This window comes from Geotrypetes seraphini, chromosome 3 (genome assembly GCF_902459505.1).
Source record: "Geotrypetes seraphini chromosome 3, aGeoSer1.1, whole genome shotgun sequence".
Classification (NCBI taxonomy): Eukaryota; Metazoa; Chordata; class Amphibia; order Gymnophiona; family Dermophiidae; genus Geotrypetes; species Geotrypetes seraphini.
The window spans coordinates 278905087-278919662 of NC_047086.1; the positions used below are offsets into that span (position 1 = coordinate 278905087).

Genomic DNA, 14576 nt, shown 5'->3' on the forward strand with positions numbered 1-14576 from the left:
TTTCCTGTGGAATTTGTTTCCTAATGAGATTTGTGATGCCCCTTCTTAGCTGGGTTTTCGTAAATAATGCTTTGTTTAACTATTATATCGGATTTATTGATGAGTTTGTAATGTTTTATATTTTATGGTATATTAGTTGTAAGCCACTTTTACACCCTGGTGAAAGGCAGTATATAAAATTAATAAATCCAATCAAATACAGGGCAGAAGCTGGTCACATCTGCATATACTGCACAGTTCTCGCATGTACCACATGTTAATATTTGCCTTTAACATGTAGGTTCAGTTAAAAAAAAAACCTCTTTAAGTTAGTCCAACAAAAATGTGTTGCCTATAATTTGGATGTTGACACATATTTCTTCATATCCAAGTGGAATAGCAATTCTCTCATCAGGTTTAGAAACTATCAAAATGATATTGTAATTTTGATTTAAGAACAGGTTAAACATTTGTTGACAATTACTATCAAAATTAAATAACTTTTACATCATTTTAATGGATTTACCATTAGCTGATACTTTCAATCTGATTCTGACATCCTCTCTATTGAGATTCTTTACTCAGTGGTGAGATTTTGCTGCCATCTATTGCTCAGTTAGAACAGTTGTGATTAGGATAATAACATCTTTTTTATTGAGATTTAAATTTGCTTCACAAGAATCTTCTTGTTACAAGTAAAACAGAAAGAAAGCATATAACAGGAATTTCAGCAATTATGCTAATTGACAAAAAGTAAATAAATTCAATCTTTCTCAGACCACTACTTTGAAGGAGGAGGATATAATAAAGAGAGACTCAAAAGAAAAATCTAGGAATAAGCTTAACAGCAATAATCCCATAGTTTTAACTACTGTTCTACAATTTCTGAACCTCCCCCTTTGCCAGGCTGTTCAGATCCAAGAAGGATCATAATTGTTCTGGTATGAAGAAAGCATATTTAACTCCCAGAATCTTTACTAAACGGGTGCAGGTGCTTTGATCTGCGCATGCGCGCTCAGTGTTTTAGGTTCATAGTCACATGCGCGCGAACGACGAAACTTTGATCTGAGCATGCGCGCTCAGCGCTTTATTATATATAAATAACCATGTAGTCGCGCTTTTATACAGCACCCTATTGTTGCTACACTCGTTTATTTTACAATTCACTAGCGCACATTTTATATAGCTTAAACTGTTAGGTGGTGAAATTATGCGAGTGCACGGGCGGCAAAACTTTCATGTACATATGTGCGCTCAGCGTTTTATTATTATACACTCGCTTATCTTGCGATTCTGTTGCTCATCTTATATAGCTTTCAACACAACCATGTTCATTCGTATTCAAATGTGCGCAAGACACAAGCGTGCGGACAAGCGCATCTTATATAGCTTTCAACACTAAACCACATTCTAAAGTAAGGAAATGAAAATATGAACATACCTGCAAATGAAGAAATTTGGAAGTAGTGTCGCTCTCACCAAAGGCGAGTGAAATCCGTGCAAGACAAATACCAGTTTTTCACTCGCCTAATTTGGCGGCACACATATCAGACACCTAACGACACCTTTATCTGCCATCGTAGTTCTATGTTTGTCTCGTGGGATCTCTTAGAGAGAGGAAGAGAACGGTTACTGCAGGCGAGCAGACTGGCTGGGCCATTTGGCCTTTATCTGCCATCATGTTTCTATGTTAACTATTATCTGTCCATAACCACATCTACTTTTTCACATAGGCATCCTTGGGTGTGGGAGGGCACCTCCACTAAGGTATCACTAAGTGTCCTAAGAGTTCGGCACCAAGCTCTCTTACATTGTTTAATTGCAGAGGTCATGCTAGACATGTTCCCAGCAATTATTACACAGCTGTTGCACTTAGTTCATTTTAATTTTTGCTGTTAAGGAGGGGTAAGCATAAAAGCAACGCACTTCAGTCAAAGAACCCTTAAATTAGTAAACTTTATTTACTCGTATGTAGTTTAAAGTAATTGGAAGTGTTAAGACTGGTTCAACTTGGACATTGAAAAGCCAAGCATGACTTGTTTAATCCTGCACAATATTAACTCCCCTTCTTCAACCTCAACAAGAACATTAAAGATATATCAACCCTGCAGGGTGACTGTTTCAACATTACTTTTTTACTTTAGATATGTTCATGATGTCTTTCCAGGTTTCTTGAATAGCTTTGAAGAGTTACAAGCAGAGGAATGTGGTATACTGAATGGTTGTGAAAATGGCCGTTGTGTGAGGGTACAAGAAGGTTACACTTGTGACTGCTTTGATGGCTATCACTTGGATATGGCCAAGATGACTTGCGTTGGTAAGAGTTTTTTTTCTTTGGACTGTTTCCTCTAGCAAATATATGATTATTCCACTAAGAATGTGAGATCTAGAGTACATTAGCAGGATTGCAGATGCTGAAAGCTGTTTTTTAGAAGAGCATTCCAATTTGCTTACCAAGTTTCAAACAAACTTAACAATTATTGGATTGGGATTTAACTCACACTTTTTCCAACTGAAGGACATTGTAGAAAAACCTAACAAAGTCACAGAAATTAATTAATTTTTTTTTTATTCTTTATTGATTTTTAATCAAAAACAGTGTCATACAAATGAAAGAACAAAAGATATTCCACATATTACACTATTATCTATACAGGTAACATAAATATTCAATAATTTCATTTTCCTGCATATAATAATATCATAATATATCCTAATATACAATACAAATAAAGAATAAAGTTACCCAAATATCACTATCGATATTTATTCCCCTCCCTCCAACCCCCCACCCCCCTGGATGTGTAAAGATAAATAAACCAAAGAAAAGAAGAGATATGATGAAAATACATTATTATGTTTTTACAAATTTAGTCAATGGGCTTCAATTTTTATTAAATGCCCTAATGCCGCCTAACTTAATGGGTTTAATTGGTGCAGTAATTGACTGCACCAATTAAAAACAAAATGCAATTTTAAAAAAATGGAGGTGCATAAGAACGCCTCCAAAACCAGTGTCATTTCCTCATCTAAGGAGGCACCTTAGGTCACTATGAGTGTGGTAAACGCAAAAATTGACCTTAAGCACCTACATTTCTGGCACCTACCTTTCACGTAGCCATGATTCAACAAATGGCGCCATTGTGAACGCCATCATATTTTAAGGCGCCACCCAATAACGGCACTGTTTACAGAATCTGGCCCTTAATGGTTACCATACTCAAACCATAAGAGATTGTTTTGCCTTGTAGCACTGAATGATCAGCTAGGCTAGCACATGCATAGACCCAAAACATGCATTGCTATAAAACTATCACTACAAATTAATTAAAGTGACCTAAATTTGCTATTTAAAATTAATTATAGCAGTAGTTAGCAGATGCAAAAATATTGTGCATGTGAAATGATTAATACTCTATGCGAGGGTGGTTTGAAAAGTTTGATTTAAAAAAACAAGTTAAACATAGTTTCCATTGAGGGCTATAGAGTAGAGCTGCATACAGGTGTCTTAAGTAGCCTGGTGGGTGGGCTAGTGAATAAAAGGGAGGAGTAGCAAGTCACATAAGCCACTCTAACCACTACATTCATGGTGGAAAATGTGAGCCCACCAAAAAAACCCAAACCCTACTCTATTACCATATAGGTGCCACCTGCAACCATAAGGGCTATTGGGATTGTAGACAGGTGGGTATAGTAGGTTTTGGGGGACTCACCATAACCTATAAGGGAGTTCTGGTGAGATGTTTATCTGTCACCCTTTATGTGAAGTTCACAGCAGTGCCCTGAGTGGAATAGAACAGGTACAAGTGGATTGATTTTTCACTGTCAAAAATTACAAAAACTAGGGGACACTCAATAAAGTTACAGGGAAATACTTTTAAAACCAATGGGAGAAAATATTTTTTCACTCAGAGAATAATTAAGCTCTGGACCGCATTGCCAAAGGTTGCGGTAAGAGCGGATAGCGTAGCTGGTTTTAAGGACAGGTTTGGACAAGTTCTTGGAGGAAAAGTCCATAGTCTGTTATTGACAATGACAGGGGGGAAGCCACTGTATGCCCTCGAATAGTAGTATGGAATATTGCTACTCCTTGGGTTTTGGCCAGGTACTAGTGACCTGGATTGGCGACCATGAGAATGTGCTACTGGGCTTGATGGACCATTGGTCTGACCCAGTAAGGCTATTCTTATGTTCTCTCTTGCCACGTCTGGGTGGCCAGTCCATTACAGGACTAGCCCCTCCTACATCCAAATGGTCTTGTTCTGGGCATTTGGGACTTGGACAAAATTTTGGCAGTCCCAAAATGTAGTATAAAGATAGACATCCTGGCGGTCTGAGCATCCCAATGGCCTTGACGTCCAGATAGAGGGTTCCCCCCCCCCAAAAAAAACAAAAAAAAACCCCAACTATTTCTAGACATATGGGTGGTTTGCCTTTCGAAAATAGGCATTTTCTCACTGCCGACTTTGGACATCTAGAACCATGCATCCAAATTGGTCTTAGACATATGTTTTGAAAATGCCCCTCCACGTGTTTTAATTTGCATTTTTACCAAACCTTTTAAATCACCCTTGGCTTAGGAAATTAGTCTTTTTTTTTTTTCTCTCTCTCTCTCCTGTGGGACTACTTCTTGTGGATTTAACAGGATTTTGTACAAAGCCATAGACACAAATTTCGTAATGGTTCAAAAGAGAACTTGAAATGTTTTTCAGCAAAAAGAACTAGTAGATAATGAACAGCCCTAGGAAAGAATATGTCAGTAAAAAAAAAATCTCACTTACCTGTGTTTTATAGAATATGCAAATATATACATGTATTTGCACCTTTTCATTAAAGTTATAAAGAGAATTCTTGCACTTTTATGGCTGGTTCTTCAGAGCAATTTTATATAATTGCATAATCACCTGTGTTTGCCTTTATAAAATAAGCATGAAATAAGTACCTTTTTTTTTTTTTCAAATTTCAACATAAACTTCCTGTTATGAAATTACTCCCATTGTGGATTTATCACACAGTGTAGGTAATAAATATATCTGTCCATCTTAGTTGATAGAAATTTCTTAAATGTCTGCTTGCACTAGACTCAAATCTTTTAGCTTCCAAAGGACTAAATTGTCTCATGCTGATTCTTCTTCCACAATGGTGGCAGATTAATTATAGATTTGTGTGTTTATGAATGATGTGTAAATCATTTTTCATTGGTTGTAACTTTGTCTTTTCCAGATGTGAATGAGTGCAATGAGCTAAATAATAGGATGTTCCTCTGTAAAAATGCTAAGTGCATTAACACAGAAGGTTCCTACAAGTGTTTGTGTTTGCCAGGCTATGTACCCTCAGACAAGCCAAACTACTGCACAGCATTGAACACAGGCAGAGAAGACAGCGAACTGGAGTAAAGGCAAACCACCCAGAGCCAAAGCCCATATACTCTGCACTGTATAAAGAGGGGGAAGATACATATTTTTCTTGATATGAAGATTCAACTTAAACCAAAATGTTGGCTACACGTTTAAAAATAGCACAAAATGTATACTCTTAGGAAGTAAAATACAGCTGTCAAAATGCTGTTACAATATGTCACCTTCACTGAAGTGACAAACCAAATGGACGCATTTCTCTGTATGAAAGAAAGCAGTCAAGTATATATAGTCTGTGCATATGTAAAATTAAGTGGGAAATGAACCAAGCTGTGCTGTTATTTTAAACAGAAAGTTGTTTGTTTTTATATTATTCTTTAATTTGACATTTCATTAGAAGTAGGGAATGCTTTACATAAACTTCTGCATTGCTCAGCCATGCAGGACTTCTGCCATTGTTTCTCTATAGAACTTTATTGTTCTGCAAAAAACAAAACAAGAACAAAATAATTTTTTGAAACAAATGTTTTTTTAAGTCATTGTGAGAAAATATTAGATGAGATTATTATATTCTGAAACATTGGTCAACTGCATTCTTTTCAAACACTTGTCTGCACTGTGTAGCAAGCATCAATTTCTTCCTTTTAGTTTTCATTTTTTATACCTCTTGGTGGAACAAAATATAATTTTTTTCAGTTTTAGAGTCTTTACTGGCTTTTGCTGCACTTAAAAATCATTAGATTCTTATTTGCCAAGTTTTTAAAGCTGCTAATAGAAAACTATTGAATTCTTTCTTTGTACATTAAAGCTAGAGAAATGAGATCATGTCTTTATTGATACGTGTAAATTGAGTACAAAAAAAAGACCTTGTATAATTTCTTTAATGTATCAAAACTGTATATTAAACTTCAACTGAATAAATCACTTTGTTTTTTAGAAAAAAAATTGACTTTATACAATCTTTGCTCTGATTATTTCATGTATCTGCATTTCTTTATGTGTAAGTTTTCAGAACACAGAATTTAGAGGCCCTTTTACTAAAGCTTAGCATGCACTGGTGCCTGATTCTATAAACTACGTCTAGTTTTAGACGTGCTTTAGACGTCATCGCGGCGCAAGTGCCAATCAGCGTTACTTAGGCATTTGTTTAAAAAATCCATTTTCCTCAGATAGACGTCCCTACAATGTTATATATAAAAAGGTGGTTTTTACTGATTTGTTATCATTATTTCAGGACTGTAAGCTTTAACATAATTAACCCAAAGTATACCATCATTAAAAGGATAATAAAAACACTGTATACCATGTTTAAAAGGATATTTATAATATATTAGTTTCAGTGGGAGTTGATCTGGGAACATCAGCATGGAAGGGGGGAAACTTCACTCCTGTGCTACACAGAAACTTGTATAGCAATGGTATTAGCTCCTATAAGAAGTGTAAAGCATAGAATTTTGAGCATCGTATAGGCTTCAGATAGACGTGGTTTAAGCTTCAAGAAAGGCTTTAGCACAATACATGCTTTTTAGGTCATCCAATCAGCTTTCTGTGGGCATCCCACAGATGTTGTTTGAGAGAGGCGATTCCTTGCTCTAAATAAAACTGTAGCAATGTTTCATGAGAAAATCAGCTCATTCTTCAAAGCAAACAGAAAGCCCATAACTTCAATTGGCCAAGCTTAAAAACTGAATAAAACACAGAACAGACCTGAATGTGGCTTCTAGTTCACTGCAAATGGAGGTATGCAGCTGCACAATGGTGACATCATCAAAGTGCAACTACAAAGTAGAATGCCACAAGTAAAAGACAGATCGGGAGTTGAACTCACAACTTCTGGAAGATCAGTACAGCGCTTTTACTCATTGAGCTACACCACCTTCCACTCCAGTGTCTCTGACTCCCCTGTCATATCAAAGCTTAGTGATCTGCTAAGGTAAAATCTGCTTAGCTATCATTTCACACTTAGCTGAGACAAAAGACTGGCTTAAAGCAATGGTTCCCTTGTCCCAAAAGCCAGAATCTTAAGTAGGGTTCAATAAATGTGACATAGATTAAAATACTGCTGTTTTTATCAAATGCAAACTCAACTTTTGGAATAGATTGTTTCTAGTATTGCTAATGTTGTGCTGTTTGAGATGAAAATTAGATGTGATTGGTCTGTAGCTTGTCATTTTTATTAAAATGAGTACTTTGTTAGCTGAAGGACATGAGGGAGTCGAACCCAGACCAGGCTTTCACCCCAACCTTCATTCTAATCGCTGTGCTAAAGAATCAACCATAAAATCAAAGCAATTCTAATTGGATTATACTGTTCCATTTAGGCGTCGTTTGAGCAGTAGCATCGGCATGCTTGCGACTCCATAATGGAGCGCCCGAAGCATGCCGAATCGACTGCAGTTCAGCATATCTCAAGCTGTCAGGGTAGGAAACTGACTGAAAGAAGCCACCAAGTTAAGGCACCTGGTTCATCCTCTCCACCTCTCATCTAATCTCATGTTCTCAAATATTATGCTGGTTTGCAGGCTGTGAGGCAGGAGACATGCCAGCTACCCTGTTTGCCACCCCAACACCCCCCCTTTGCAGCCTGAGCCTCATGGAACACTAGATAAGACAAAGGTCAATGTGACCAAGTAGCTGAAGTAGTGCTTATTAAGGAAACACTAATGCCCAGCTGCTACTCAATATAAATAAGCACAAGGAAAGCAGCATACAAGTGTAATATCAGGCAAATGCAGTTTGATGAGATGGATGACAGGTATGCAGAGTAAGCCACTCGTAGGTCCAAGTAGTTACTGTGATAGAATTGTTAAGGTTCCAGAATCTGCTCCTGGTAGGAGAAGGCAGGCTGAAGAAAAAGTAGATGGATTGAGACAAATTAAGAGTTGATTGGTGAGTTTTAGGCTGTCTTTTACAAAGGTGTGCTAAATCCACGCATGCACTAACTACTAATGCGTCCATAGGATAACATGCACATGTTAACCTTTAACACACGCCAACGGTGCCTAAACAGTAAACTTTAACACGTGCATGTTATCCTATGCACGCGTTAGAAGTTAGCGCATGCGTGGATTTAGCGCACCTTTGTAAAACTGACCAATTGACTGTTTTCTCAGAAAATCTTCAATAACTACACCCTTCTGCAGGAAATAAAAGTGTAAAGCATGTTAGTATTTTGAAAATGTAGATAATTCATCACAAGGGCAAAGAAAGGTTGCAATACATCATTCTCAGCTATTCTTTCAGTTTTGGGATTTGAGCTTGGCCAGATGCAAGCTGTTGTGCTGTACCCAGTTTGAACAGACCTGCTCTGGCCTCTGGGAAACACAAGGGGAGTCATTAGCCACTCTGGGAGCCTGAAATCAGGAGAAAAAATTAAGATAGACATCTGTGACAAAAATAACAAACACAAGTCTTGGGAAAATATGTCACACCACAGTATCAGAATAACAGCTAGAATGAACGGTTCATAGTCTAAAGCGCGTGAGGACAAAGGCGCGCTGACAACCCAGCGCAGACAACTGAGCGCAGGGCTTGATCGCGCCAAAGAAAAACGGTATTTTAAAGGGCTCCAATGGGGGGTGTTGGTGGGGAACCCCCCCCCCCACTTTACTTAATAGAGATCACGCTGGCGTTGTGGGGGGTTTGGGGGGTTGTAACCTCCCTCATTATACTGGAAACTTAATTTTTTCCCTGCGTTTTAGGGAAAAAGTTAAGTTTTCAGTATAATGTGGGGAGCTACACACCCCCAACATGGCAGCGTGAGGCAGCGCGATCCCTATTAAATAGAGTGGGGGGTTTCCCCCCACACCCCCATCAGAGCCCTTTAAAATACGGTTTTTCTTCGGCCCTGCGCTCAGTTGTCTGCGCTGGGTTGTCGGCGCCTTTGTCCTCGCGCACTTTTGACCCATCACCAGAATGAACAGAAGCAAAAAACATTGTTCCTTTTTTATAATAAGGATGCCTATCAATTATGACTCTAAAAAGATTTACCTTTAGCTCTATGAGGAAAAGCACTGCTTCCATCTTCTCAACATCATAGGTTCCACATATTCATGTAACTTGCATATCCATTTTGCTGGCACCAAAGTTTCAAACAGCATGGGGGGTTTTTCAGCCAAGACTCCTGGAACTCCCAGACCTACTAATGACCCTGTGGAATGGAGAGAGTTGTGGTAGATATAAGGGGGAGAAAAAGTTAATGGAGAATCACCATAAGCAATAACAAAGAAGAAATTAGTTCTGCCTGAGCTTTTATCTAATAAAGACACCTAAGTTGCTAGCAATATATTATTCTCACCTAGAATTGTTCTTGGAAAGATGAAAAAGGTTAGACAAACATCAAAATTGCAAATTACTATAGCTGCTAATGGTCCTGTGAAATGGAGAGAGTTGTGGCAGATATAGGAATGAAAAGGTTGAAAGATAATCAAGAAAAGTAAAGTCTCAGAAATCAGTATAAGCAATAATACAGAATAGGAGTCCTAAAGAGAAAACACTGCTCCGATGGACCTTCTTATACTAAGCATGTCTAAGTAGCATCTGACGTCATAGGCACCGTTTGGACTTCCCACCAGAAAACTTTCAAATCTTATTGGGCGTGCTTTAGGTGTGGTTTGAGCAGACACACCTGTACTGACTTTTAATCAATTCAATTCCTTCACTTCTCAAAGCTTTTACTAGAAGCCATTTGTCATCTCCTTAGTCTGTAGAGGCTCTGCTACCAAATTCTAAACAAAGTTCCCTCTATAGCCTTAAGGTGCTGCTTTTATCATCCATACATCAGGGGGTACAAGTCTTGAGTGCAGTTAGCAAATATATGATATTCATTTTCCTACCAGAAAACCTTCAAACTCTTTGGCCATTCCTTTGCTTAAACATATTTGAGTTGATCTTTAAAATGATCTGCAGCAATTCTCAGATGTCTAAAGCAGCTTGTTCTTTCTCATCCTAAACCCCCTCCCCCACCCCAACACATACTCCTGTAGCTTGAAACCACAACCAGCCAAGCTGAATATACCAACAGGAATGTCTCTAGGGTACATCTCAAAAACATGTATCTTCCTTCAATACCTGACCAAGCCCTCTGAAGTTTTAGTAAACTCTTCTACCTGTTGCCCTGTGTGGATATTGGATAGAAGGAAATCCATTCCTACCACAATGGCTTGTAGCAGAGAGAAGATGAATGTATCTGATACATCTGTGCCAGCAAACTGCAGAATGCTGATGAATAACAGCAAAGTCCACCACTTATGAGAGCTGTTAGGATGCTGTTAAAATGAGATCGGTGAGGGTGGGATTTGAACTGGGGAGCTTGAGAAGATGGACAAAGTGCAACAAGGCGCATTAACCTGGTGAGCCAAAAATGGCTTTGCTCTGTCAGAGGAGAAGTTTCCTTCCATGACAGCTTAGGATGTCCTAGCCATGGGAAGGTGAAAATAAGTTTGGCTGGAAAGGGGAATGTGCTGATAAAAACGGCAAGTCCACCATAGACCCTCTTATGACAGCTAATAGGAAGCTGTTAGGAAGTTGTTAAAATGAGTGAAGGTTGGATTTGAACCAGGGTGCTTGAGAAGATGGACAAGGTGCAACAAGGCGCATTAACCTGGTGAGCCAGAAATGCTTTTTTGTGGTGATTGTGATATTATAGCTATTCAGATGATACATAGGCAGGTCAGTCAACTATGATATGAAAGGATAGCGAGATCCACCTGAGTAGAAGCTGATGTAGCTCTATGGGTTAAAATCCTGTGCTGGCAGTGTTCTCCCCAGAAATATTTTCCAGCCGGGTGGCATGAAAAAATAGCCGGGTGGGGCGGGATGGGGAAATTTGGTGGTAGGGAAAATGAAAAGGTCCTTTTACTAAGGCTTGCTAGCCATTTTAACACACATTAAACGCTAAGGTGTCCATTATAGTTTATGGGTGTGTTAGCGTTTAGTGTGCGCTAAAACAGCTAGCAAGCCTTAGTAAAAAATATCACTAAATGTGCACTATTATTATTAATTATTTTCCAGTGCTCAATATGACTTTCTTTTTTTAAGGTTTGACACTTAGGCAGTGTTCCAGTAGCATTTAAGCCACCCTTGAAAAATGGTAATGCAGATCCTCTTATTCCGAATAACTACTGGCCAGTATCAAACCTGCCATTTCTTTCAAAACTTGAGAGTGGTATTCAACTGACTTCAAACTCATGTTGAATCAGTTAATGCTTTGCATCCCCAGCAATCTATGTTTTAAGACACAGCACAGAGACAGTAGTTCCTGCCTTAGGGCTCCTTATACAAAGCTGCGATAGCAATTCTGCCACAGCAAATGCACTGAAGCCCGTAGGAATTGGATGGACTTTGGTGCATTTGCCATGGGAGAATTGCTACTGTGGCTTTGTAAAAGAGACCCTTACTGAGTGAACTCCATACTAGTCACCTAGAGACCAATGTTTCTCAATTTCTTCAAGCCAAGTACCCCCCTAAGTCTAACAAATACCAACTGAGTACCTCAGTCCCAGCTCCGTCCCTGACCCCACTCCCATTATAATAGTACTAATTGTAATGCAATTTCTTCCATTCATTTTTCATGTACACACAACCCTACTGTACAACCATTAAAATACTCCTCCCCAATGTCAAAATTATAAAAATCCTATTAATACAAAAATAATAATAATGCAGAATATATTTATAAGTCCAACTTTAAAAGCAAGGAAAAGCCTCCCCCCAATACACCCCCAAACAATAAGATGTATATTCTAGAAAAGTTTCTCTACAGCACTGCAACTGCATCAATAACCCCAGGACTACCATACTAGGAAAACAATACCTTCCTTGAATAAGTCAAAGGATACTAAGGAGAAAACATGTTCATTCAGGTGCACACAGGAGCAGAAAGATGCACACTAGTTCTATTCATGGTACTCAGAAAAAACCCAAAAAAAGACATCCTTCAAAAATCGTGCTCAGGGTTTACAGTTTTTACTCTATCTCCCTCAACAGCCCATCCTTCCACATTACAACTTTGTACACCATTCAAAACACAGATGTCATAGTCTAATGCATTTGTCTACGCCAGGCATCCTTGTCCATGCTGTACCAACCTGCTACAGATAAACTATAAAACTAAGTACAAAAACATTTTGCCATCCCTTGCCTCCAACAAATCAGCATGTCTAATCATAATGCCTTAAAACCTCTTATCGCCTATATACTGTTTACAGCTCACATTGGACAGTTAAAAATTATCAAATTCTTCAAGCATCCAGTCCCTGCTCTATTAAATAACACCAGTTACGACCCTCCCACTGCAGAATCTTTTTTTTCGGGGGTGGGGGGCAAGGTCGCAACGGTTCAGTCATTCGCACGCGGGACTTCAGTGCGCCGACATTTCAGCACAGACAAATCAGTACAAGACTCCAGCACACCGCCTAAAAAGTTACTTTTAAAGAGCTCTGATGCGGGGTGTGAGTGGGGGAACCCCCCCCACCAGTTTACTTCATACTGTTCGCGCTGCCATTGTGGGGGGGTTGTGGGGTTAGAACCCTCCATTATAGAGTAAACTTAACTTTTTCCCGATTTTTTAGGAAAAAGTTCAGTTTTCTCTATAATGACACTCCCCCAACGTCAGCATGAAGAGTATGAAGTAAAGTGGGGAGGTTCCCCCCCATACCCCCATCAGAGCTCTTTAAAAGTAACTTTTTAGGCGGCGCACTGGGGTCTTGAGCCGATTTGTCTGTGCTGAAAAGTCAGCGTGCCGAAGTCTCACGCACTTTTGGCCTAACACCGGTCGGAAGTAGCTTTCACTATGTTTTATGTTCCCAAATACCTGTAAACATAAATAAATGTGCTTAGACTTCCAGACTTGTGTGTTTAAAGTCAAGGGTTGAATGGAGAGAGTTAATCCTAAATACCAGAAAGTCCCAGGCAAATAATGAATCAGTTTAGTCACAGTGGCACTCGGCGTCTTACCTCCTGGGGCTCCGGCTGTAACGGCCTTGGGATAGATGTGTCTGGTTAGCGGTTCGGGGCTTGTGGGCACTGCCAGAGCCAAACTGCGGTGGGCAACAGGAGCCGGGCAGCCAGAGACATGGCCGCCGTGGTGCCAGCCCCGATGCCGGGCATCTTCCTCCTCCTCTTCCCCCGGTAGCCACTTGACTTGCCCCAAACCGATGCTGCGCAGGAGCTGCCGAAAGCCTTGCACCATTAGCGAGCTGTTGTCGCCGTAGCGTGTGAAAAGCAGGTGCAACTGCCACCGCTGAGCCAGCAACGCCCGCTCCCGGCCCATGGCAGCCAGCTCTAGCTCTACACTGTTTCCGCCACCAGCCACGCAATGAGAACAAGGGTGGTGAGATGAGCATCGACAGCATCAGCCCTGCCCAGCTGCCCCTTCCCTCCCAGCTCACACATCCATCGGCAAAGTCGCTAGGCAAGTCGTAAGCTTCCCTCCATCACTGACCTATCTTCCAGAGGTCAGTGACAGAGGGAAGCTTGCAACTTGCTTTGGGCCTTCCTCGTTGCCGGGTCCTGCCTTCGCGGAAACAGAAAGTAGGCAGGACCTGGCAGCGAGGAAGGCCCGAAGCAAGTTATAAGCTTCTATTCGTCATTGACCAGTCTCCTGCCTTAGCCCGTAGCGAACTCATGGTTCAGGGCTCTAAGATGTGCGGCACAGCTTCCCTTCTCCTCTACCCTCCCCCCCTCCCCCCGGATGTAACTTCTGGTTTCGGAGGGAAGAGAAGGGAAGCCGGCACGCACACCTTAGAGCCCCGATGCATGAGTTCGCATCTCCAAGCCGGTGAGAGGTGGCTTTTGGGGGGGATTTTCTTTATGTTGAGCGGCGGCAGCAGCAGGATTCCCGATAGATGACAGCCAGGCGGTCATCTAAATTAGCCGGGCGGAACGCCCGGCTAAAAGGCCCTGGGGAGATCACTGTGCTGGTCATACAAAGGTTGTGAGTTCAACACCCAGTGCATCTTTTAATTGTGGCATACTACCTTGAAGGTGCAGCTTGATGATCTCACAATGAGGTCAGCTTTGTGAAGCTGAAGAGCTCCATTTTGCAATGAGGGAAAATGCATGTTAAGGTCTGTATCTGGTTTTTCTCTTTTTAAGCGCTGAGAAATGAAGTAATGTGTGCAATAATGATATATTTTTCATGTTCTTTCTTTGCTCTCAAGAAAGAGCTGATTGCAGCACTGTTAAGAAAAAGGGGGTTCTTTTGAAGCAGGAAAGCCAAAGGTGGTGTAATGAGTAAAT

The 14576-nt window shown here is 40.3% G+C and overlaps 1 protein-coding gene across 7 annotated transcripts in view; it reads left to right on the forward strand.

Moving 5' to 3' along the window:
* The window catches only part of LTBP1 (latent transforming growth factor beta binding protein 1), a 941660-nt gene extending 935370 nt beyond the window's left edge, over window positions 1–6290 (forward strand). For all 7 annotated transcript variants that reach the window (XM_033937066.1, XM_033937071.1, XM_033937073.1 and 4 more), the window contains 2 exons: window positions 2147–2296; window positions 5203–6290. In XM_033937066.1, coding sequence (XP_033792957.1) covers window positions 2147–2296; window positions 5203–5375 — 323 coding nt within the window. In that variant the 3' untranslated portion in view covers window positions 5376–6290. The remainder of the gene's footprint in view (window positions 1–2146; window positions 2297–5202) is intronic.
* The last annotated feature ends 8286 nt before the right edge of the window (window positions 6291–14576 follow it).